This window comes from Lampris incognitus, chromosome 7 (genome assembly GCF_029633865.1).
Source record: "Lampris incognitus isolate fLamInc1 chromosome 7, fLamInc1.hap2, whole genome shotgun sequence".
Lineage (NCBI taxonomy): Eukaryota > Metazoa > Chordata > Actinopteri > Lampriformes > Lampridae > Lampris > Lampris incognitus.
The window spans coordinates 26304151-26331331 of NC_079217.1; the positions used below are offsets into that span (position 1 = coordinate 26304151).

Consider the following 27181-nt stretch of genomic DNA (forward strand, 5'->3'; position numbering starts at 1 on the left):
CTGGTTGCTGTTCCACCCACTTTGCTGATCCTGGGAGGGCTGCAGACTACCACATGCCTTCTCCGATACATGTGGAGTCGCCAGTCGCTTCTTTTCACCTAACAGTGAGGGGGACATATTGTGTGGGAGGATCATGCTATTCCCCCTCCCCCCCAAACAAGTGCCCCGACCGACCAGATAAGGCGCTCATGCAGTGACCAGGACACATACCCACATCCGGTTTCCTACCCACAGACTGTCTGTAGGGATGCCCAACCAAGCTGGAGGTAACACAGGAATTTGAACTGGCAATCCCTGTGTTAGTAGGCAACAGAATAGACTGCTACGCTACCCAGACACCCTTTACTTGAGCCTTTTATTGTTTGCAATGTGATGGACAGGTTAATGGACGAGATCAGGCAGGAGTCTCCGTGGACTATGATGTTCGCAGATGATATTGTGATATGTAGCGAGAATAGGGTGCAGTCTGAAGAGAGCCTGGAGAGGTGGAGGTGTCCACTGAAGAGAAGAGGAAGGAAAGTCAGTTGGAGCAAGACAGAATACATATGTGTGAACGAGAGCGAGGACAGCGGAATGGTGAGGATGCAAGGAGTAGAGGTGGCAAAGGCATATGATTTAGACTTAGGGTCAACTGTTCAAAGTAATGGAGAGTGTGGAAGAGAGGTGAAGAAGAGAGTGAAGGCAGGGTGGAGTGGGTGGAGAAAAGTGTCAGGAGTGATTTGCAACAGAATCGGCCATACTAAATTGCCCCTAGTTATGAATTTGTGTGTGTGTGTGTGTGTGGGGGGGGGGTGGCCTGTTGGCATGTCCAGGGTGTCTCCACGCCTGCTGCCCAATGACTGCTTGGGTAGGCTCCAGCATCCCCATGACACTGAGAGCAGCATAAGCGGTTCGGATAGTGGATGTATGAATGGGTACCAACAAAGAGTTAAAGAGAAGGTTTACAAGATGGTAGTGAGACCAGCTATGTTAAGTTGTTCGGAGATAGTGGCACTGATGAAAAGACAGGAGGCAGAGCTGGAGGTGGCAGAGTTGAAGATGCTAAGATTTTCATGACCAGGATGGCTAGGAGGTGTGGGGTAATTAGCTAGATACAATTGGGGAGAAAGAGATGGGGAATTCCAAAAAAAAATAAAATTGCTCTCTTGGTGGTGTTTAGGCTGTGTTTTGAGCATGTTGTAAACAGCAGGATGCCATTGGAGTTTGTGTTTCCAACTCCTTCCTTTCCAATTATGCCTCTTCACAAGTTGTAATTTCGTTCCACTATGGCATTGAAATCTCCAAGCAGGATTAGTTTATCCTTCTTGGGGATTTTGGTGAGAACATTGTTCAGGTCAGCATAGAAGGTCTCCTTTACTTCATTTTGTGAGTCAAGTGTTGGAGCGTATGCACTGATGACAGTGATGTTTTGGTTATTTACAAGCGCCAGTCATATTGTCATCAGGTATTCATTGATGCCATGAGAAAGCTCAGCAAGGTGGCAAATGAGGCTGTTTTTGATGGCAAAGAAAACATCGTAGATCCTCGGCTCATCAACTGCTTTTCCTTTCCAGAAGAAAGTGTAACCACCCATCTCTTCTTTCAGCCTGCCTTGGTCGGCCAGTTGGGTTTCAGAGAGTGTGGCAATATCAATCTGGAATCTCCTCAGCTCTGGGGCGATGATGGCAGTACGCCATTCGGGTCGATTGCTAGGTCGATTGTCCGTGAGAGTTCATAAGTTCCAGGCTCCAAAATATACGAATTTCTGTTTCTAACCACATGGTTGTGATCCCTCCGGATGCAGTGGTCCAGACAGGAGATGTTAGTGGGATAATTTGGAATGGCTAGTTTGTTTTAGGCAGAGAGTAAACAGGATGGTGTGTCGGTCAGAACACAGGAATGAAGAGGAGACTTGGACTTCGTTTGTGTGAACTGTATTGAAATCCAGCATAAATTATATCGAGTTCTGCAACAACAAAAAGGGGAATTGCCATTAGGCACTAGCATGGCAACATTACATTTAGAGTAGGCCTATTACTATCATATAACGACACAATGGCGACATCTGCTGGAGAGATGAAGAACAACAAAATGGAGTCCGCGTTGGACGATCAACACAAACAGCCAAACCAACACACGACGGCATAAACTGCACGTTAGCCTATGACAGCTTATAGGGAATCACCTTTGCCAAGCTAGCACTTAACTCAAGGAATTATGCAGGACATTCTAACATGGAATGTGTCTTTCCCACACTTTAGAACCCACAGGTGCGCAGCGAGCTAGCAACAACTACATGGACCAGCTAAACATAACGAGGCAACTCAGCCTGGAACACTTAATTTTCGTCAGTGACTCAAAGACAAGCTGGATCGCAACAAAGGACAAACGAGGACAAATTCACTATACACGTATACGAGAATTGCAGGGGAAAACTACATGTACTGTGTACTTATAACACGAGCACAGTCTCGACATGTGCTAGGCAAGGCATCTAGCAAAACTACAACTAAACCTAGGCTGCGTCACTCACAGCAGGAGAATCTGGCCAGAGTCTTAAAGGGGCGTACACCTATAAATGGCTGAGCCTTTTTTACAGGAGATATGAGGCAGACTATGTTTAGGTCACCTTTTCTAGCCCCCTCTCCATCTGAGGTGAGCAGAGCAGATCCTAAATAGGGCTGCTCAGTCATGGGTGCAGCCGCAAAGAAGACCCTCTGCCTCAGTCCTAGGGCTTAGGGACTGATCACACACCCACGCCTGTGTGCCAGGGTGAGGCTAGGTGCTGCCAGGCTTTACTTTCCTGCCCCCATCACCTCTTCCTGATCGCCACAGGGGTTTTGACCCAGGATGTTTATGGGTTGATTCCCTTGTGGTAGGATGCCTGTGCATGACAGCTTTTTATGTGGAGACCACACAGTCCTTGGCAGGGGTGGCTAGAGTCCAATGGCATGGAGAACCAAGACTATTGGGGACCACCCTCTGTTGCAGCCTTTAATCACCTTCACTGCTGTTATGACCTGGAGACATCTTCCGCCATACCGCCATTGAGGTCTTTGTTTGCTTCATCTGGAACCTGCAAACTTGCAACAGGCATGGGCGCAAGTCCATGAATACAGAGATGGCATCCAGCACTTTACCTGTGCCCCAATTCATAGAGTTAGTGGTTGTGTCAGGAAGGGCATCCGACATAAAAATTTTGCCAAATCAGTATGCGGATTGACAAGACCATACCGGATTGGTCGAGGCTCCGTACCGGATCAGTCAAGGCCTGGGTTAACAACAGTCGCCATTGGTGCACCCTCACAGGGTACCGATGGAAAATGTAAAATCCGCTGTGGTAATCCCTGAGAAACACGGAATAAGCCAAAAGAAGAAGAACATCTGGAACCTCACCCTTGATCTATCTGCCTTGGGTGACCTTACCAAGAGCCAAGCTGTGGACAGCATAGCTCTTGGGATCATTAATACATGCAGGATTCTCCACCATGGCAAGGTGGTGGTCCAGGAGAAGGACACACACACACACACACAAACTTCCCTCCCAGGCTATTGCCTTGTGGGAATAATTATTATTCGCCTTAATGTTTTGGCATTGTTACTCCCATCAGCTAATGAGCCAGAAGTGATCATATCAGCTGATACTGAAGGATGGGTGAAATTTTGGTCCAGCTCTACTTTGAAGGATCTGCTAAATCTGTCAGTCTCCATCAGACTGCTAAATAATGTTTTTAGCCCATTTTCTAATCAGCCAGTTACAATGCCTTGTTGAATTCTGACTTTCTTGCAGACACTAAGAAAATCACAGCATTTCCAGCAAAAGAAAATGAGAACTGGAAAAAAAAATGTATGTATATATGGTCTCTCTCCTTTATTGAGAGCAATTTCAAAACAACAGACTTGTCTAAAAACTATAGGATCAAGTTAAAGCTTAGCAAAATGATGTAAGGGGGCCACACAGTTGACACGATCCAGCAGAATTGCAAACATTCAAAGCTTCACCCTTTACAGAATACACAATTTTCAAACCCACAGCCAGAAATCTCATCCCCACTGTACAAAAATGAAAAAATAACATAGTAGTAAGCATTAGATATGTATTTTAGTGGGGTAGAGGGAAAGAATTTGGGATTTAGGTAGTCTCCATGAAAGTTTCAAGTGAGCAGAAGGGGGATAAGTGGGTAGTAAAGAAGGCAAACTAGCTTAGATGGGGAAATTAAATCTTTGAGTGAAGGAAAGATTGGGGCTACACAAGATTTTGAGAGAAGCAATGAATGAGTTCATAAGAATTTACTGTAGATGAGAGTAGACCGTAAGGAGGAGGGCGGGCGATTGTAGCTTAGATAAAAGCCCAGACCAGAGAGAGGGTGACAGGAGAATAGATGAGACAGCAGCTTTGTGGCTGACTAGGCCACTTGGGTCAGGAAGTAGAGGAAACGGAGGAGGACCTCCCGCCGAGAAGATGGCTGTTGAAGAAAACACTCAGAAAAGCAATGTCACATACAGCATTAGCTAAACATCCTTCTCTCAAGGGATGACACTAGAAACAGAAGATGTTAACAGCTAACCCAGGATGTGTGAGCTCTGTTTAGAAATTCCTAGAGGAGCTGAAGGTTCCCTTCCCCCTCATCCCCACAGCATCTCTGATGAGGGTTGCCCTGACTTCAAAGAAATCAAATCCGAGTCCTACTTCAAAGTGAACGTTTTCAGTGAACAGAGCATCTTGGTGGATTACCTGATCAAGGGAAAAATACAACCTGAGTTGCCAACATTTTTCTTTCTTTTACACTCTTGTCCACACTTTCTTTGATCTAAGCTGTCATCCTAACAAATACTTGCCTAATTTGGCAGGGGCTCATCATATACCAGGCTCATCCTCTGTATTGCGTCCACCCCCAGTCACTATCATATCTCTGTCTCTCTCTTTTCCCCCTCCCTCCCTCCCTCTCCTCTCTGCTCATAGGGTGTGTAGTGTAGTAAGGGGCAGCTGCGATGCAGCCACCCTCTGGTGGTTCTCTCTCTTGCATGTCAATTCTCCCTTCACTGGGAGCCGAGCACAATCCCCCTCTGTGCTGCCTCGTAAATCACGCCTTTCTCTGCATTACACTTCCTAGTGCTGCGCTGGGGTGTTGAAGCATGGTGTGCTGTGGCGCTCCCTCCAACTCTCCTCTCCTCTTTCATACCCTTCTCTGCTTATTTTCCTTTCTTCTCTTCTTCTTTCATCACCTCTCCCACTCTTTCATTCCATCCCCTAACTTTACTATGCCTCCCCTTATAATTAATATACCAAAATGTCAGAAAAAAGAATAAGTTTGCTTGAAGCATGACTTTGCCTTTACCTCTCAATAATCTCTCTCTCTCGTTCTTCTGCTCTATGTATATATATATGGATGTGTGTGTGTGTGGGGGGGGTGAACAATATATCATGTCAGCAATGACGTTGCAATGTACGCATGAGCAATAGTCAAGTCAAGTCAATTTTATTTGTGTAGCCCAATATCACAAATTACAAATTTGCCTCAGTGGGCTTAACAGCAAGACAACATCCTGTCCTTAGACCCTCTCATCGCATAAGGAGCAACTCCTTAAAAAGAAAAACCTTTAACAGGGAGAAAAAATAGGAAGAAACCTCAGGGAGAGCAATAGTCACATTGGAAAGGATAAAGTGTAAAGCAAGTTCGGCCCATCTGTCAGTTTACACATTTTTTTTTTTTTACTGTTTGATAGAAAATTAAAGTAAGGTCATTTAGAAGGGTTTCTAGTTTGATTTATTGATTTAAAAACCATTCGGTAAACTTACATAACCATGCTGTTTTTTGTCATGTTGATTCCCTTATGTGATATTACATTACACACACACACACACACACACACACACACACACATATATAAAACTTTGTTAAAAGAAACACTCAATGGTAGGGAAAGTGCTCAACAAATGAGGAGCAAAATAATCCAGTGAGTCAAGTAAATTCTTTATGAGGCAGTACAAGCCTGTTTCATGCCATAAGCAATCATCAGCTGTTTAATATATATATACACTACCGTTCAAAAGTTTGGGATCACCCAAACAATTTCGTGTTTTCCATGAAAAGTCACACTTATTCACCACCATATGTTGTGAAATGAATAGAAAATAGAGTCAAGACATTGACAAGGTTAGAAATAATGATTTGTATTTGAAATAAGATTTTTTTTACATCAAACTTTGCTTTCGTCAAAGAATCCTCCATTTGCAGCAATTACAGCATTGCAGACCTTTGGCATTCTAGCTGTTAATTTGTTGAGGTAATCTGGAGAAATTGCACCCCACGCTTCCAGAAGCAGCTCCCACAAGTTGGATTGGTTGGATGGGCACTTCTTTGAGCAGATTGAGTTTCTGGAGCATCACATTTGTGGGGTCAATTAAACGCTCAAAATGGCCAGAAAAAGAGAACTTTCATCTGAAACTCGACAGTCTATTCTTGTTCTTAGAAATGAAGGCTATTCCATGCGAGAAATTGCTAAGAAATTGAAGATTTCCTACACCGGTGTGTACTACTCCCTTCAGAGGACAGCACAAACAGGCTCTAACAGGTACTATTTAATGAAGATGCCAGTTGGGGACCTGTGAGGCGTCTGTTTCTCAAACTAGAGACTCTAATGTACTTATCTTCTTGCTCAGTTGTGCAACGCGGCCTCCCACTTCTTTTTCTACTCTGGTTAGAGCCTGTTTGTGCTGTCCTCTGAAGGGAGTAGTACACACCGGTGTAGGAAATCTTCAATTTCTTAGCAATTTCTCGCATGGAATAGCCTTCATTTCTAAGAACAAGAATAGACTGTCGAGTTTCAGATGAAAGTTCTCTTTTTCTGGCCATTTTGAGCGTTTAATTGACCCCACAAATGTGATGCTCCAGAAACTCAATCTGCTCAAAGAAGTGCCCATCCAACCAATCCAACTTGTGGGAGCTGCTTCTGGAAGCGTGGGGTGCAATTTCTCCAGATTACCTCAACAAATTAACAGCTAGAATGCCAAAGGTCTGCAATGCTGTAATTGCTGCAAATGGAGGATTCTTTGACGAAAGCAAAGTTTGATGTAAAAAAAATCTTATTTCAAATACAAATCATTATTTCTAACCTTGTCAATGTCTTGACTCTATTTTCTATTCATTTCACAACATATGGTGGTGAATAAGTGTGACTTTTCATGGAAAACACAAAATTGTTTGGGTGATCCCAAACTTTTGAATGGTAGTGTATATATATATATATATATATATATATATATAGTGCTGCACCTTTAAGAGAGTTGCCTGAATGTTGACTGTGCCACGCTGTTTGTCCATTGTCCATGTAGACCTGCCGTAGTTTCCTTTGCACTGAAAAAGCCTTGAAGAAAAGCTGTTGTTTTTTCTCTTCTCGTTCACTTTTTTCCCTGTTGAACTCTAAAGAATATATTTCTGTGAGTAATACTTACCTTTATGTGAAACTCACCTGTAATGGTTATTTGAAACAGTTGTTATTTTGTGTAGAAAACATAAAAACTGTAGCGACGCTAACCGCGTTAGCTTGTCTGCGGCATTTCCAATGTTAACATTAATGCTAATCGTTAGTTAACTGTAGTGCTAATCAATGATAATCCCAGCACATGTTGAGGTGTATTTGTGTTGTGCGTAACAATTAATGACCTAGTGTTTGTTGATGTGAAAGGAAGAGTCAAACACATTACAAATTGTAATTTTGTATTTTTTATTTCTGTATTGCAGTTTCACAGTACTTCTTATAGTAAACATTCTAAACTTACCTGCTGTCTCTTGGATGTTTATTTAGGAACCTGCTCTTTGTGGAAATGCACAACATTCTCCTGCCACTACAGCTGTGGTCAACAGAACGGATGGTAATGAAGAAACTTTTGAAACACAATTACAGTGCTCCAGCACCTCACGTACCAGTCAGTTGTCCTCAGCCAGTGCCATTGCAGCCAGAGCACTTCCAAAGGTGGAGGCTGAACATGCGCAAGAATCATTTGCACAAAGAGAAGCAGACATGATTAAGGCACAAGCATACATTGAACAGGAACAACAAAAGGCTGAGGCTGCTAGAAAGAAAGCTGAGCTACAAGCCAATCTGCACATACTGCGGCTATAGAGCATGGCGGCAGCTGCCATCGCTGAAGCTAAAGTTCTGGAAGCAGTTGCTGAGAACGAATTTGGAGAACCAGATCGTGCAAGCCTAAAGAGTGAATATGCTGAGCATAAGTACATAGAGAATTCAGTACCGCAGTCTCACCAAGACTCAAAGCTACTACAACCCACATCAGCACCAATGCGCCACCTAGCAATGGACGACAGTGAGGCAGCTGAAAACTACATGGAGAAAAGTAATGTGGAGTCAAGTGAGATCAGCCACCAGGAATTCCTTGGATTACCTGGTCAGCACACATTCATACAGAGGGTTGATGCCACTCTGAATTATGCTCAAAGCCCATCCAGGAACACCCACTTCAAGCTAGAGTATCCACACGGTTCAAGTCTATCCAAAGACACCTACAGTCACAGAGCGGCCACACAATACAAGACCATTCAGCAATGGCAACCAACCTCCTCAGCTGCATCCAGGGGCTGCTCCCAGTTCGTCACCTACAACAGATTTGGCCAAATATTTAATATGTCGTGAAATGGTAAGCTCTGGGCTATTAGTTTGACGACCATCCAGAAAATTATTGGGCCTGGAAAGCATCTTTCCACAGTTCTACAGAGGACTTAAACCTGACATCAAGGGAAGAGCTTGATCTTCTGTGTAAATGGCTTGAGCCAAAATCATCCAAGCACACAAAGACAATACGAGCAGTCCACATCCACAATGCAACAGCAGGTCTGAGCATGGTATGGCAAAGGTTGGAAGATTGCTATGGATCACCAGAAGCAATAGAAAACGCACTCTTTAAGAAGGTTGAAATTTTCCAAAAATCACAAACAGAGAAAATCAACGGTTGAGAGAGCTGGGAGACATTCTTTTGGAGCTTGAAGCTGCCAGAGCAGATGGATTTTTACGTGGTCTTAAATACCAGGACACATCTCGTGGCGTCACTCCAATTGTCCAGAAACTGCTATACTCCCTGCATGACAAGTGGGTCTCTCTAGCATCTCGTTACAAGGAAAACCACCGAACATCTTACCCACCATTCTCCTTCTTTGCAAAGTTTGTTTGTGACCAAGCCAAGACACTTCATAATCTAAGCTTCACCCCACTCACAGGTGGTTCGAGTATAGCAAAGACAGAGAATCTCTTTAGACACAACATGAAAACCGCCAGTTTCTGTCAAAAGGACACAGGTCTTAGAATCTGACAACAGCCATGACAACCCCTCAGAAAGAAAAGGTGGCCGACCTGGATAAGCAATGCCCATGCCACAATAAGCCACACCCCCTAAGAAAATTTTGTGGTTTTAGGAGTAAATCCTTGGATGAGTGGAAAGCCTACCTTAAAGATGATAATATTTGCTTTAGATGCTGTGCATCATCCAGTCACCTGCCAAAGACTCTGGGAAAAAAATTTCAGTGCAGAGAGTGCAACAGTGACAGTTGCTCTACTGTACCACTCCCAGGGCCGGCTCCATGGATAACTGGGGCCTCTGCAACTACAAGAGATCAAGGCAGGGAGCAAAGAGAAGGCGGCCCTCTAGCTGTTACGTCGAATTGCAGTGACATCTGTGGGACTACTGTCAGGTCAAGATCATGTGCCAAAATCTGTCTCATCAGAGTTTACCCAGCAGGCCAGAGAGAGAGAGCTGTTAAAGCCTATACAGTCCTTGATGAGCAGAGCAAGAAGTCCCAGGCAAGAACAGAGTTTTTTGAGCTCTTTTGTATTAAGGAAGGCACAACATCATACACCCTGAAGACATGCTCAGGAGTCATTGAAACTGTAGGGCGGCGAGCTAACAATTTCATTATGGAGTCACTAGATGGCAAAACTCATATTCCACTCCCTCACTCTAATCGAATGTGACATGCTCCCAGATGACAAATCAGAAATCCTCATGCCTGAGAGCGCCAGACACTATACACCTCAAGCGGGTATTGGACAGGATCCCAGCTCTAGATACCGCTGCAGCCATACTTATCCTCCTTGGCTGAGACATACCACGGGTACATAAAGTTCGAGAACAATGCCGCGGACCCCACAACACCCACTATGCCCAGCGTCTTGACTTGGCCTGGGTGATTGTGGATGAAGTCTGTCTCGGAAGAGCCCATAAGCCAGACTGTCAATGTTTACCGAACTAATGTGCTAAGTAATGGGCATACATCTCTGTTTGACCCTTGCACTAACAGCCTCCATATCAAAGAGAAGTTTGATACTCCAGTGCTTCACCATCATTTTCCAAAGGATAATGAGACTAATGACCTGTTTGATGAAATGGACAGTCTTGGTAAGGGAGTTTTTCAGCAAACACCACATGATGACAAGCCTGCCATGTCCGTAGAAGATAAAGCCTTCCTGGAAATATTGGACAGGGAGGTCTTCATGGTCAACTCAAACAGTTGGGTAGCGCCACTACCCTTCACAGAGCCAAGGTGAAAACTCCCTAACAATAGAGTGTACGCAGTCAAGCATCTCGTGACATTACGCCACATGCTTGAAAAAAGGTCAGGCATGAAGAAACATAATTGTGACTTTCATGCAGAAGATCTTCGAGTCAGGCCATGCTGAACCAGCCCCACCCCTCAGTGGAGAACAAGAGTGTTGGTACTTACCAATCGTTGGAGTGTATCATCCGCATAAACCAGACCAGATACGAGCAGTGTTCGACTCCAGCACCAAGCATGATGGCATCTCCCTTAATGATGTTCTGTTAAGTGGACCTGACCTAAATAATTGGGAATTCTCACTTGCTTCTGTAAGGAACCTGTTTTGATGGCAGTGGACATAGAACAAATGGTTTACTGCTTCAGAGTTTGCGAGGAACACCGTGACTTCTTACGTTTCCTCTGGTTCGAAGACAACGACTGACCGTGACCGTTCATGTGTTTGGCAATAGCCCCTCTCCAGCTTTTGCCATATATGACTTAAGAAGAGCTGCCCTGCAAGGTCAGGAAGAACATGGCATGGAGGCAAAAAAAATTCTAAGGAATTTCTATGTTGATGACGGACTTAGCTCATTCTCCACCGACGACGACACCATCCACATCCTGAAAAAGACCAAAGAAATGTTAGCTGACTCAAACATTCGACTGCACAAGATAGCCTCCAATCATAATGCAGTGATGGAAGCGTTTCCGTCTAAGGAACGCGCTAAAGAGCTAAAAGACCTGGAGCTGGGTGTGGATCCCTTACCCCTGCAGAGAAGCTTAGGTCTCAACTGGAACCTTCAAACTGACAGCTTTACCTTCCTTGTCTCTAGAGAGGAGAAGCCATTTACTCGTAGGGGTATTCTCTCAACAGTCAACAGCTTATTTGACCCGTTGGGTTTTGTGGCTCCAATAACAGTACAAAGCAAGGCTCTAGTCAGAGAACTTTCCACTGAGCACTGCGATGGGATGGGATGCTCCAGTGCCTGCAAAAAAAAAGACACAGTGGAAGACTTGGAAGGACTCACTCATGGCACTTGAGCAACTTCAGATTCCAAGGTCATACCTACCTGTTTCCTTGCTCTCCCCACAGTACAGGGAACTATGTGTCTTTTCCTACACGTCCACCATGGCCATCTCCGCGGTGGCCTACCTCAGAGCAATCAATGATAAGGGACATGTTCATGTTGGATTCTGCATGGCGAAATCCAAATTAGCACCACGTCACTCCCATACTGTACCCCATCTGGAGCTTTGTGCAGCCATGCTGGCAGTCAAGCTAGCCAACATGTTATGTGTGGTGGATGAGCTAGATATCAAAGTCCACTCAGTGAAATTCTACACTGACAGTAGAATTGTTTTGGGCTATATCTATAATGCCAACCAGAGGTTCTATGTGTACGTCACTAACAGAGTCACATGCATGCGGAAGTCACATCCTGAAAAGTGGCACTTTATCAGCACGGAACACAATCTGGTAGACCATGGTGGGAGATACAAACTGGTTTTTAGGACCCTCCTCTCTGAAAAAGGATGATAGGGCTACACCTCCTCAGCTAAAGTCCTCTGAGCTCGTTGAACCAGACATGGATGCAGACATGCACCCGCTGATTGCAACCTTTGCTACAAAAGCTTCTGAAACCCTGCTTGGTTCACAGAGATTCGAACGCTTTTCCAGCTGGATGCTACTTACCCATGGAATGGCCAAACTCATTCAGAAAGTCAGATCCCGTTCCAGAGCTTTGGAGGGAGATAAGCTAAAAGCAGATGAGCTTATGCAGGCAAGAACAGTAATTGTCCGGAGTGCAGAGCAAGAGGCCTTTAAAGAAGAAATCGATAGCCTGTCCAAAAGAGAGATTGTCTCAAAACACAGCCCTCTCAGAAAACTGGATCCCATCCTAGATACAGATGGTGTGGTGAGGATTGGTGGCTGCATGTCATCAGCTGCAGTTCCTTAGGAAGAGAAACATCCAATAATCATCCCTAAAAGCCACAACATCGCTACTTTGCTGGTGCAGTACTATCACAAACAAGTCACACACCTTGGTAGGCACATCACGGAAGGATCCATCAGGTCTGCTGGGCTGTGGATCCTGGGAGGAAAGAGACTGATATTGAGCATCGTTCATAAGTGTGTCACCTGTCAGAGGTTAAGAGGAAAAATGGAAACCCAAAAAATGTCCAACTTACCTGCTGATTGTTTCACCCAAGCCTCCTCCATTCACACACGTTGAATTAGACATGTTTTGGCCATGGACCGTCTGTGCTCGTCGTACCAGAGGAGGCCTCTCAGAAAGCCAGCGCTGGGCCATCATGTTTACCTGTTTGGTCACAAGAGCAGTACATATGGAGGTAGTTGAGTCTTTATCTACATCTAGCTTCATACATGCACTTAGAAGATTCACTGCAATCAGGGGTCCAGTAAAGCGCTTTTGTTCGGAACATGGGACGAACTTTGTTGGTGCCTGCAAAGAACTTAGAATAACACCGGAAAATGCAGAACTTCAGTCTTACCTCAAAGACCAGGGCTGTACTTGGGACTTAAATCTGCCACACTCTTCACACATGGGAGGAGTGTGTGAAAGAATGATAGGGGTTGCTCGACGCATTTTGGATGTTATGTTGCTGAAGGTGCACTCCCCCAGTCTGTCCCATGAAGTTCTCATCACGCTGATAGCAGAAGTCACTGCCATAATGAATGCACAGCCAATAGTTCCTGTGTCATCGAATCCAGACATGGCCACTGTACTCACTCCTGCTATGCTTTTAACACAGAAGATTGACTCCGTGTCCACTCCTTCAGGAAATCTTGACCTTAAGAATCTCTACTGGAGTCAGTGGAAGCAAGTCCAGAGCCTTGCTGATATATTCTGGAGATGATGGCGTCAAGAGTACTTTGCAACACTGCAGCCAAGAAGGAAGTGGCAAGCAGACCAGTTCAACCTGCAAACTGGAGATGTTGTGCTCTTGAAGGACAGCCAGGTCAAAAGGAATGAATGACTCATGAGACTTGTGGTAATACCTTTTCTGGTCAAGACAACAGGGTCCGTAAAGTGGAAGTAAGGGTGGTTAAAGGGGGCTCCCCCAGGGTGTATCTAAGACCTGCCTCAGAAGTTGTGCTACTTCTCAAAGGGACATAGTGGTATAGTGCAGTATACCAGGCAGGGAGAGTGCTGCTCCTTTAAGAAAGTTGCCTGAATGTTGACTGTGCCATGCTGTTTGTCCATGCAGGCTTGCCATAGTTTCCTTTGCACTGAAAAAGCCTTGAAGAAAAACTGTTGTTTTTTTCTCTTCTTCTTCACTTTTTTTCTCTGCTGAACTCTAAAGAACATATGTCTGTGAATAGTACTTACCTTTATGTGAAACTCACCTGCAATGGTTATTTGAAACAGTTGTTATTTTTTGTGGAAAACGTGAACACTATAGCAACGCTAACCGTGTCAGCTCGTCTATGGCATTTCCAATGTTAAGTTAACATTAATGCTAATCGTTAGTTAGCTGTAGTGCTAATCAATGATAATCCCAGCACATGTTGAGGTGTATTTGTGTTGTGCGTAACAATTAATGACTCAGTGTTTGTTGATGTGAAAGGAAGAGTCAGACACATTACAAATTGTAATTTTTTAATTTTTATTTCTATATTGCAGTTTCACACTGCTTACAGTAAACATCCTAAACTTACCTGCTGTCTCCTGGATGTTTATTAAATAACCTGTTTAGCTATCTGCCAAGCTAGCAAGCACATCTATGCGCTAGTAAGGGCAGAATATATATATATATATATGTGATAATATTCCGCTCCTCAATTGTAGAGCACTTTTATCAACACCATTGACGGTTTCCGAAACGCTATATATATATTTTATATATAGTGCTGCTAGCACAAGAAACTGTCTATTAATTATTCAAAAGCTCTTCACTAAATTTAAACCAACTACCAAAGTCAGAAATGGCAAAAACTTCATAAGATTTGTGCTTCTCTCTCTCTCTCTCTCTCTGTCTGTGTGTGTGTGTGTGTGTGTGTGTGTGTGTGTGTGTGTGTGTGTGTGTGTCTCCCTCTCTCATACTCTCTCTCTCTCTCTCTCGCTCTCGCTCTCGCTCTCGCTCTCGCTCTCTCTCTCTCTCTTTTGCTGTCGCTCTTGCTCTGTGTGTGTTTCTCCAGAGTGTGTGTATGAGATTGTGTACCACCCCCATCTGGCACGTGCTAGGCATGAGGAAACAGAGCAAACGTTAAAGTGAGGGGTAGAGCAAGGGCAGATTTTCCTCTAGTTAACTGATTGCGGATGGTGTTGTTTTCCTAGGACAAATCAAAAGGAAATAGAAAAGTCTTAAAATGGGACTCTAAATATTAAAGGGGGGGCCTTTAATATTATTTGGGCAGCCCTCCCAAGTAAAGCATGTTTAATAAACACTGCTTTGCTGCTTTGCCTCTAACTACATATATACCCAATGTGTGTTCATGCACGTCCCCTGGAGCTAGTGACCATCCATGTATTGTGATGACAGATAGTCTTCTGTGTGAGGTGACACAAAAGGATACTTGTGTAAAATATTGTTCTCCTTCTTGCCACTCCTCCTACATTTCTTTCAGTTTCACACTATCTTAGTAAAAAGTAAGTGACGTGTTATAAACTTGTCACTTTGCTGTCTGTAGCCACTTCTGTTTCTCTGAGGAGATGAGAAGGAGAATCCAATTCATATGACCCAGTTAAGTGTTCTCCCCATCTCAAACAGATTCACTGCTGAGTATACCCTGTGGAAAAAACTTGCCTGTTTGTGTGTCATTGAACTGTCTCCTCAAAAGACATCTCTCCTGGTCTCCTGTAAATGTCTCCTTAGAGGAACAAAAGCTCAAATGCACTGCACTGTTTTTATTTTTTAATTTTTCCAGCCATCAGAAAAGAGCACAGGTGCAGTGTGAGAGGATACACATGTAGGGTTGACCTATATTTTTCTAACCATCAGTCCTGCTCCTTCCTCTGTCCCTAGTCCCTTTCTTCCTCTCTTCCTTCCTGCCACCCTCTCCTGTTATTTCATATTTGAAATCTGTCTTATCTATGAAACTGTTGTATAAGCTAACAACGCGACAGCCATGATACAAGATGTCTGTCATCAAAGTGAGAAGGACAACAGCTGCCTAAGCGTAAACCAGTGGTGATTCCATATGTGGCGGGAGTGTCGGAAAAGTTGAGACCCTTATTTTCCAAACACCGCGTCCCAGTTGCTTTCAAACCCCAAAACACACTGCGCCAGAAATTGGTCCACCCCAAGGATCAGGTCCCCCAGCACAAACAGAGCAATATAGCATACGCTGTTAAGTGCCAGGAGGATTGCCATGACTTGTGCATTGGGGAAACTAAACAGATGCTGGCCAAGAGGATGGCACAACACAGAAGAGCTAACACGTCAGGCCAGGACTGCAATCTACACCCATCTACAGGCCAGTGGCTACTCTTTCAAGGACGAGGATGTGCACATCCTTGATAGGGAGGAACGCTGGTTTGAATGGGGAGTAAAAAAGGCCATCTATGTGAAGAGGGAACAACCATCCCTGAACTGGGGCGGGGGGGCTAAGAGTATATTTATCGCCGTCTTACAATGCTGTGATTGCAAACATTCTCAAATCCTCTGTGAATAGTACACATGGCCATTGAAACTCTAGTAATGGTCACGCCTATTTGCATATGAAACTGATAGTTGGTTTCAGTCGTTATGCAACTGTATTGTTTATAAGGATGGGGATACCTGCAGTCAGCTTAGACTGAAGAGGTCACTTAGATGAGTGATGAAATGTTTCTGTCAATAAACATTGTGTCCAGATGAACTGATTCAACTTTCTTTGATGCAAGATGTGTCTCAAACTTTTATATCACTCTCCATCTCTCCTCCACACAGACGGAATCTGACAAAGTTGTCGCTGATCTTCAGCCACATGCTGGCTGAGCTGAAGGCCATCTTCCCCAACGGCCTGTTTCAGGGTGATAACTTCCGCATCACCAAGGCAGATGCTGCAGAGTTCTGGAGACGCGCCTTTGGGGACAAGTGAGTCCTTTTGTTTTGAATTTGGGAAACTTCATTTGGATATGGATTAGTTACTAGTTGCTGCTGTTTCATTTGCTATATTTTTTTTTTACAGAGGGAATATGTAAATTATAAATCTGGTGTCCTCTTGGCTCAACCAGGTTGAGTGTGTACCTTGGTAAATCATCCTCACTTTTAATCTAGTCCTGGACCTTTGTTGCATGTCTTTCTCTCCTGTTTCCCTCTCCCCTCTCGCACCCAATCTTTCCTGTCAAGTCAATTGTATTTGTGTAGTCCAATATCACAAATTACAAATTTGCTTCAGTGGGCTTTACAGCAGCACAACATCCTGTCCTTAGACCCTCACATCCGATAAGGAACAAATCCCTAAAAAAAGACCTTTAACAGGGAGAAAAAATAAGAAGAAACCTCAGGGGGAGCAACAGAGGAAGAATCTCTCTCCCAAGATGGACAGATGTGCAATGAATGTTATGTGTACAGAATAAAAGAAAATTTCCAGAATACAACATTGAAAGAGGATAAGAGAATCATAATGGAATTATAAGATATATGAAGAATGTGATGAGGAGGATGTCAGACAGTCTCCAGATGCCACCGGAACAGCCTAGGACCTGAACCACATGACCACCATCACCATGTAGACCTGGCAGGAGGACAGAGTACACATACACACAGGGCAGACTCACATCACTCATTCACATACACGGGAGAAGAGACAAGAAAAAACATTAGCCACACATCGGAGTGAGAGAAGGATATAACATTGAAACAAGATAAAAAAATTATATGGACTTATAAGATATGTAAAGAATGTGATAAGGTGGATGCCAAGCAGCGTCCGGGTTGGGGGTGAGAATGTGTCAGAATCACACGATTTGATTCGATTTCGATTCTTTGGGGTCACGATTCGATTGATTTTCGATTCAAAAGGATTCCCCATTCAAAATTGATTCTAGATTTGGTACTACATAGGGGTGCTAATTTCAGGATCTACCCCAGTCCGCAGTGCACTAAGAGGCAGTGTGGCAAATTATGGCATGAAAGCAGACTAAAGTGTGTATAAGATTATGTAGTTTTTATATTTGGAAAAAGTTATATCAATTGATTGCAATAATGTGAACACACAAAGGCAAACATAACCTTTCTCAGTAAAAAACCGACATGATGGTTTGTCTTACTTTGGCTCTATTGTCTTGATCATAAATCTAAAGCCTTCATTGTCGACTACGCTGTAGAGGCACAGGTCTTTTGAAATGAAACAGACGATGGAGCTAGTTTTTTTTTTTTTTTGCCCGTTCAGAATTGGCTGGGAGTTTGGTAAAGTGGTGCAGTGTGCGTTGGTTGTTTGTTAATGTTGCAGGAGGTTGTTGTTCCAGATCTTTCAACTCTGGGTGATGGTGTATGATGTGAGACCTAACATTTGTAGTGTTCCTGAAATACTTAACTTTCGCTTTGCAACTCTTGCATATTGAATGAGTCATGTCAAGCTCCTTCTTCCCCGGGACATTGTAAAATCCAAAATGCGCCCAAACGCTTGCCTTCAATGATGATGGGGCTGGCTGAATTTGTTGCTGCTCCATTTTTAGAAAGGCTACCAAGAGCTAACGTTAGCTGACTAGCCACTGTCGTGTTTTCTGGAAGCCTGAACAGGTGCATGGCAAGTCAACATTGCCAGCAGTGAGGAGGCTACTTAAGACTGAAAATTTTTTTTTTTTTTTAAAGAGCAGGATAAGCAGTTTGGATAATAGATGGATGGATTTTTGGAATTTGTGAATCTATTCAGAATCGTAGAAGACAAGATTGACAATTCTTATGCGAATCAATCCCCCCCCCCCCACCCCTAGTCCAGGTACTGGCCACCATCACCATGGACACCTGGGAGGAGGACAGGCTACACATGCACACGGGGGAGACTCACATCACAGCATTCACATACAAAGGAGACGACATCGTTCAGAAAGAAAGAAAAGGCTCAAGAGAAGATAACAGTTTGCAATAGTCAATAATCTATACTCTATAATCTCGTTGGCAGAAGACTGCCTGGTAAATTCACTGAGACAGAAACTGACCACCATGCAGTACAGGTCATAAAGTACGCGATTTAAAGGCAACTAATCATGGTTAAGGCAAAAAGATGAGTTTTAAGTTTGGATTTAAAGGAATCAACAGACTGATTGTCTGACGGTAGCAGGCAGGTTATTCCACAAGAACAGAACCTGATAGGAAAAGGGCCCGCCACCAGCTGACTTCTTTTTAACTTTGGGTACACACAAGAGCTCTGTATTTTTAGAGCAGAATGCTTGTGATGGATTGTACAGTTTAAGGGGATCAGAGAGGTATGATGGGGCAAGCCCATTTAGGATTTTATATGTCAGCAGAAGCACCTTGAAGTCTGATGTCTTTATACATGCTGAGTAATCCAGGTAAGAAACGGAGTTGGGAGTATCAAAGGGAGTTGAACACAGTTGGACACATTTATTGAGAGAGAAACTTTTCATCACTCATCTAATTGACCTCTTCAGTCTCGACTGACTGAAGGTATCCCCACCCTTTTTAAGATGGCAACAGAATCTGTCACCATCTTACAATGCTGTGATTGCAACCATTCCCCAATCCTCTGTGACTACTACATATTGCCGTTGAAACTCTAGTTAATGCTCACGGCAATTTGCATATGAAACCGATCGTTTTTGGTCGTTATGCCACTGCATTGTTTATAAGGGTGGGGATACCTGCAGTCAGTTGAGACTGAAGCGATCACTTAGATGAGCGATGAAACATTTTTCTCTCAATAAATGTCCAGATGAACTGATCAAACTTTCTTTGACTTGAAATCTGGTCTAACATGGATGATAAGCCAATGAAGGGAGGTAGGAATTAGTGTAATATGGTCAAATTTTCTAGTTTTAGTTAGGATTCTAGCTGCAGCATTTTGAACCATTTGAAGACTTTTAGTACTAGCATGTGGCAGACCTGAAAACAGAACATTACAGTAATCAAGTCTGGATGAAACAAATGTATGTATTAGACTCGCTGCATCAACCATGGACAGGAAAGACCGAATTTTAGCTGTTACGCAAGTGAAAAAAGGCAGTCTTGGTGATTTCTTTAATATGCTTATCAAAGGAAAGGGAAATCACAGAGTTGTCGATTGTTGTTGTTATTTGATCAAGTTGGTGTCTGTGTCTAGCAGGGCCAGCGACCAGCATCTCGGTTTTATCTGAATTTAAAAGGAAGATAGGGGTAGGGTGCAATGCAGGCTGGGTACCAGGCAAAGGCAGGGGCCGGGGTGTGCTGACTTCCGGCATTGCAGACGGGTGCTCGGGAAGTGGAATGTCACATCTCTGGTGAGCAAAGAGCCTGACCTGGTGCGAGAGGTGGAGCGGTACCAACTAGATATAGTTGGGCTCACCTCCACACACAGTATGGGCTCTGGTACCAAATTCCTGGAGAGGGGCTGGACTCTTTACTTTTCCGGAGTTGGCCAAGGTAACAGGTGCCAGGCGGGTGTGGGGATACTCACAAGTCCCTGGTTGAGCACCACCATGTTGGAGTGGGAATGAGAGGGTCGCCTCTATACGACTGCAAGTTGCTGGGGGGAAGGCTCTAACTGTTGTGTAGGCTTATGCACCGAACAGCAGTTTGGAATATCTGGCCTTCTTGGAGTCTCTGGGTGGTGTCCTGGATAGGGTTCTGCCTGGGGACTCTATAAGTCTGCTGGGGGATTTAAATGCTCACGTGGGCAGTGATGGAGAAACCTGGAGGGGCGTGACTGGCAGGAACGGCCTCCCTGATCTGAACCCGATTGGTGCCTCGTTATTGGACTTCTGTGCAAGTCATGGATTGGCCGTAACAAACACCATGCTCGAACATAAGAAAGTTCATAGGTGTACTTGGTACCAGAACACCTTTGGCCAAAGATCACTAATAGACTTTGTGGTTGTATCATCAGAGCTGTAGCCGTATCTTTTGGACACTCGGGTGAAGAGAGGAGCAGAGCTGTCAACTGATCACCACCTGTCTTCTGGCGGAGGCCCCTGTCCATGAGTTCTTCAATTCCCACCTCTGGAAGAAGTTCTCGTGTATCCCGAGGGAGGCTGGAGACATGGAGTCTGAGTGGGCCATGTTCAAAGCCTCTATTGCAGCTGCAGCAGGTTAGGAGCTGTGGTCATAAGGTCATCAGTGCCTGTCCTGGTGGCAACCTAAGAACACACTGGTGGACACCGGTGGTGAGTGAAGTCGTCAGGCTGAAGAAGGAGGCCTTTCAGGCTTGGTTGGCCCAGGGGTCTCCTGAAGCAGCAGACAGGTACCGGGAGGCCAGAAGTGCTGTGGCTTCAGCGGTCACGGAAGCAAAAACTCAAGTGTGGGAGGAGTTCAGCAAGGCTATGGAGGAGGACTTTCAGTTAGCCTCAAAAAAGTTCTGGCAAACCATTCAGCGACTCAAGAAGGGGAAGCAGGGCTTGACTCAGGCTGTGTTCTGCCGGGGAGGGGAACTGATGACCCGGACTGGGGATGTTGTCGAGCAGTGGAAAGAACACTTTGAGGAGCTCCTGAACCCGGCTAACACATCCCCAGTGGAGGAGGTAGAGTCTGAAGACTCAGGGGGGAGTCCCACCTATATCCCTGGCAGAGGTCTCTGAGGTAGTTAAGAAGCTCCTCGGTGGCAAGGCACTGGGTGTGGATGGGATTCATCCTGGATGCTGAAGGTTGTGGACTTTGTTGGGTTGTCTTGGATGACATGTCTCTTGGGTGTCGCATGGAGGTCGGGGACAGTACCTGTGGAGTGGCAGACTGGGGTGGTGGTTCCCATATTTAAAAAAAAAAAAGGGGACCAGAGGGTGTGCTGCAATTATTGGGAGCATCACACTGCTCAGCCACCCTGGGAAAGTCTGATTGTCGAACCTCAGATCCAGGGGGAACAATGCGAATTCTGTCCTGGCCGTGGAACAGTGGACCAACTCTTTACCCTTGTGGAAGTGCTGAGTGAGGCATGGGAGTTTGACCAGCCAGTCTACATGTGTTTTGTGGACTTGGAGAAGGCTTACGACGGTGTACCCCAGGGCACTATGTGGGGGGTACTGCGTAAGTATGGGGTACCGGGGCAGTTGCTACAGGCCATCCAGTCCTTGTATAACCAAAGTGAGAGCTGTGTCCGCATTGTCGGCACAAAGTCAAACATGTTTTCGGTGGGTGTTGGACTCCGCCTAGGTTGTCCCTTGTCTCCGAATCTGTTGGTGATATTCATGGACAGGATGTCCAGGCGCAGCCAAGGTGAGGAGTGCGTCCGTTTTGGGAACCTCAGAATTATATCTCTGCTCTTCGCAGCTGATGTGATTTTGTTGGCTTCATCAGAACGTGACCTCCAGCGCTCACTGGGGCAGTTTGTAGCTGACTGTGAAGTGGCCGGGATGAGAGTCAGCCCAAGTCTGAGGCCATGTTTCTCTACCGGAAAATGGTGGATTGCTCCCTCGGGGTTGGGGATGAGTTGTTGCCTCAAGTGAAAGAGTTCAAGTATCTCGGGGTCTTGTTCACGAGTGAGGGTAGGATGGAGCGGGAGATTGACAGGCGGATTGGTGCAGCATCAGCAGTAATGCGGACGTTGTACCGAACCATTGTGGTGAAGAGAGAGCTGAGCTGGAAGGCAAAGCTCTCAATTTACCAGTTAGTCTTCGTTTCAGTCCTCACCTACGGTCATGAGCTTTGGATAGTGACCGAAAGAAAGGGTGAGAGCATAGAAACAAGCGGCTGAAATGAGTTTTCCTCCATAGGGTGTCTGGGTTCAGCCTTAGAGATAGGGTGAGGAGCTTGGAGAAGAGTCACTGCGCCTTCACGTTGAAAGGAGCCAGTTGAGGTGGTTCGGGCATCTGATTAGGATGCCTCCTGGGTGCCTTCCTTTGGAGGTTTTCCAGGCCCATCCAACTGGGAAGAGACCCCGGGGTAGACCTAGAACTCGCTGGAGGGAGTATATGTCCAATCTGGCCTGGGAATGCCTTGCAATCCCCCAGGAGGAGATGGAGGGCGTTGCTAGGGAGAGAGACGTCTGGAGTGCCTTACTTAGCTTCCTGCCACCGTGACCCGACCCTGGAGAAGCGGCTGATGATGAATGAAAAAAGCAAGATATTTAGCAACATCCAATTATTCACAGCAGCCAAGCAGGACTCTAAATTTATCATTTGAGTACGATCATCAGCCCTTATAGGCACATACAGCTGAGTATCATCTGCATAGCAATGGAAATTTATTTCATGACTGCATATAATTTGGCCAAGAGGTGAAATATGAAGAGAGAAAAGTAGAGACCAAAGAACCGAGCACAGAGATACGCCAAATTTAACATCAGAGAATGTCTATTTAATATTATTATAGCAGACACACTGTGTTCTTCGAGATAAGTAGGACTTAAGCCAAAAGAGAGCAAAGCCAGAGACGTCAAAATTACAATTTATTCTGTCGAAAAGTATACAGTGATCAGTAATGTCAAAGGCTGCACTGAGGTCCAGTTGTAGAAGATCGTTCCCCACTCTGGCAGAGCAGTTTCACTGGAGTGACAAACATTAAAGGCCAATTGAAAAGGTTCATATAGATAGTTTTCTTCTATATTGGTAGAAAGTTGTTGATACACAACTCTTTCTAGTACTTTAGAAAAGAATGGAAGATTAAAGACTGGTCAATAAAGAGACCCTGGATCGAGGTGCGGTTTCTTAAGTAGAGGTTTGACCACAGCAGTCTTAAACCTGCTGGGAACAGTGCCAGTAGTAAGTGATAAATTAACAATGTCCAGCATTGTAGGTCCCAGGAAAGGCCAGAGCTCTTTAAAAGGTTTTTCTGGTAAAGTGTCATGTAGTCAAGTAGTTAGTTTAGAAGCTGACACGAGCTTGGTCAAAGTATCAAGAGAAATGGTCTCAAAAGCTGTAATAACAGGGACTATCAGTGACTCATTGTATAGATAGGAATTTGGTAAGACGGGATCTGCAGGAGTAGCGGGAGTTGAAGAACTAATTTTGTTTTTGATCTCATTAAACTTATTGAAGAAAAAGTCTAGAAACTCATGGGCCGTGAATGTCAATGTCACTCTCCACCTTCCTATCCAATAAAGGTAGCAGTTCCCTAAGAACAATATAAAATCAAAAGGACTACTCTGTGATTTTATAGGGGTTCCTTCATAGGGGTTCTCATCCACAGTATTGAGAGAGCAGACAGTTAAACCCTTCTCAATTGAGGGTCCCCTGGTCTGTGGTCTTAAATGTATATATTGGAGGTCCATAAAATGAAATCTATTGAAGCTCAATGCAGCACCCTTTAATTTTGTTGTATTGTAAAACATTTAAATTAACAATGAAATGTTCAGTGATCCCAAACCTAATTTTTCCACAAAGATTATCAAAGGTTTTTAAGATCTGTTCTAAAGCGCGGGCCTTCCTCAGTATTCTTCACATCAAGAAATTTCTCCAAAAGCAAACATGGTCAACTAAATGTGTGCACCAGTATGTGCAGCCACATATTTCACTTGCTAAGCTGCATCAGGTGCAGGCAATATGAACCGTGGGATAATTTTATCGGTTAGAGCTGTCCAATACAAAAGGGACAACTTTACCGGTATTTACAATACCAATAGCGTGTGAATGTATTATATCTTTCCAGAGTAAATAGACCCCCAGCTTCCCATACAAGAGGCCATATTGTCTGTGTTACATGCATTTTGTATAAAGCAGTCATTCTGGATTTTTGATGTGTCAGTTTTCTGTCACAGTAATGTCATTGTGTGGCGTTGTACTGTGTGTTGCAGGACCATTGTGCCTTGGAAAGTCTTCCGTCAGTCACTTCATGAGTTCCATCCAATAAGCTCTGGGCTGGAGGCCATGGCTCTGAAGTCCACCATAGACCTCACCTGTAACGACTACATCTCTGTCTTTGAATTTGACATCTTCACCAGGCTGTTCCAGGTAGAGAAAGACAGTGACCATTCAGAGACACTGACCAGCTGATACACACACAAGCTAAAGATAGAGTGACACAAAGAGATAGACAGATGTTGTGAAAGAGAAGACTGAGACCTGACCAAAAGCAGTTCAGTGTAGATGATGAGCCTTGGTGGTGGAAACAAATTTCAGTTGACCCTCATGTAATGAACTTTAGCTCATCTGCCGCATCTGTTTTGGGTTAACGAGATCAACTTAGTGAGAGCGCTAATCCCCCCACCCACACACACACACACACACACACTGTGCTCCCCTATCTGTGATAAAATGTTTGGCACATTACAATGCTTTCAGACTGTTTAAGTTGATTTACTGAGTTTTTGTTTTGCCTTGGTTGGCCAGTGCAAGCCCATTTCTTATTTAACTCTAAATCCATGCTCATCACCGTCGTATTTAAACCTTTCTAGTTTTGTTGCAGACTGAATCCATGTTTAACTGTTTTTGCTATGGTGCGTGCATGGCAGCAAGAAAAAGCTTATTTTTACTCTTAAAGTAATAGGATGTTTTTCTGTGTGCATGTGCTGTGCACACAGGAAAGGCAGGTGGTAGGTTTATCACGCATGATCTTCGAGGCTTATCTATTGTGTGTGGCACATGAAATTAGCATACTGTACCCATGGAGATACACTTTGCTTATTGACTAAATTTGTCTCAATGCTTTAGGTATATACGCCCTTTCTTAAAACCATTTTACATAAAGAAATTGCATCACAATAATTGTGAGTATATTTTCTTGATGACTATCCCTTGTGACTTGTGTCTATGGCCTAGACAGCCTAAACAGATTACAGGCCCACAGCCATTTCCTTTCACACTCCCTCACACAGAACAAAGTCCTCCTCTGAATGACACAATGCCCTGAAGAGGAAGTAAGCCTATGGCCATTTTAAACTCAGTTGCATGGTTTATAGTGGTTATAGGCTGTGTATTTAGGTTATTGTCGAGGTTCTATGAAATGCCTGTCAAAAGTTTGCATTATCTTGATTTTGACCAGTATTTTGAGAGCAACTTGAACGTTAATTCCCCAGTCGTGTGTGTTGCTTGCACTTCCTTGTGCATACCAGCCCAGGAATCTGTGATGCTGGTGAAGCTAGTTTCTAAATAGCACATTTTCTCAGCTACGGAGAAGGTTAAATTAGTTTAGCATTTATGCTAATGTCTCTACGGCAGTCCACCTTCTCTCCCTGGTGATGACTCAAACTTGAGTTAAATCATGTTTAAAAAAAATACTGCAAGCACTTCACAAGTGTGCTTGAGGCTGTTTTGATGTCAAATGGATATATCAGATTGGGAAATAATCAACATGATCCATTTAACATACTTTGTTCTGTGGCTGTAGAACTCGCCGAAGAGTCATGTGCTGTATAAAAAGGATGTGGTATCTCTGTGTTATTGATCAGTGGTAAACTGGCCATGTATAAATCAGGCTGTTGCTCACAGACATTTGTTTTAGTATCAACCATAATTCAGTGCATTTCTCCATTATTCTGCTCACACTGTCTTTGTGATGTGCATTCAACTATTCACACACCAAATGACTCACTGTTATACATGTATGTGTGCCTGTGTTTGCCTGGGTACATGCATGCAGCCATGGTCGTCTCTGCTGCGGAACTGGAACAGCTTGGCAGTGACCCATCCGGGGTACATGGCCTTCCTCACTTACGATGAGGTCAAGGCACGTCTGCAGAAGTTCATCCACAAGCCTGGCAGGTGAGACTCCACAATGGATGTAAACAAAACACACACACACAGTCGTGTTTCACTATCCTTGTGCAGACCCCTCATTGACTACATTCATTTCTTAGCCCTTAACCCTAACCTTACCCACGCAAACTACATGCCTAACCCTAACCCTTACCCTAACCTTAATTCTAACCGTAACCCTAAAACCAACTCCTAACCCTAAAATAGACCCTTTTCCTTGTGTGGACCTCTGAAAGGTCCGCACAAGGTACGTGCTGTCAGGTTTTGCTATCCTTGTGTGGACATTTGGTCCGCACAAGGATAGCTAAACATGTACACACATACACGTGCGCGCACACACACACACACACACACACACACACATGAACGAACCCAGGTCAGCCTGTGGTCAAAACATAAGGAGTGGTGAGATTCTGTGACATTTGTTCCATGGCATCAGTGTATTAAGGCCATGATTCTACATTTCTCTTAACAATGTTTGCCTTAGCTGGCCTTGTAAATACTGTCAGTGCCCAGTGTCAGTGTCTTCATCTCTGTTCATTACCTATTATTTTCTGTTTTCGTTTTTTGAGCAATACTTGCTTATTACATCAATTTATATATATATACTATATATATATATATATATGTGTGTGTGTGTGTGTGTGTGTGTGTGTGTGTGTGTGTGTATATAAAACTTTGTTAAAAAGAAACACTCAACAGTAGGGACAGTGCTGAACAAGTAAGGAGAAAATAATCCAGTGAGTCAAGTAAATTCTTTATGAGACAGTACAAGCCTGTTTCCTTGACTCACTGGATTATATATAAATATATACACACACACACACACACACACACACACACACACACACACACACACACACACACGCGCGCACACTTATCCACACACCCAAGTTTGGCATCACTACAATGGCGGAGAAGGAA

General features: G+C 44.2%; 1 protein-coding gene across 1 annotated transcript in view; it reads left to right on the top strand.

Moving 5' to 3' along the window:
* The window catches only part of cbl (Cbl proto-oncogene, E3 ubiquitin protein ligase), a 91962-nt gene that overhangs the window by 46424 nt on the left and 18357 nt on the right, over positions 1–27181 (top strand). The window contains exons 3-5 of the mRNA XM_056283389.1: positions 16425–16571; positions 24358–24514; positions 26142–26263. Coding sequence (XP_056139364.1) covers positions 16425–16571; positions 24358–24514; positions 26142–26263 — 426 coding nt within the window. The remainder of the gene's footprint in view (positions 1–16424; positions 16572–24357; positions 24515–26141; positions 26264–27181) is intronic.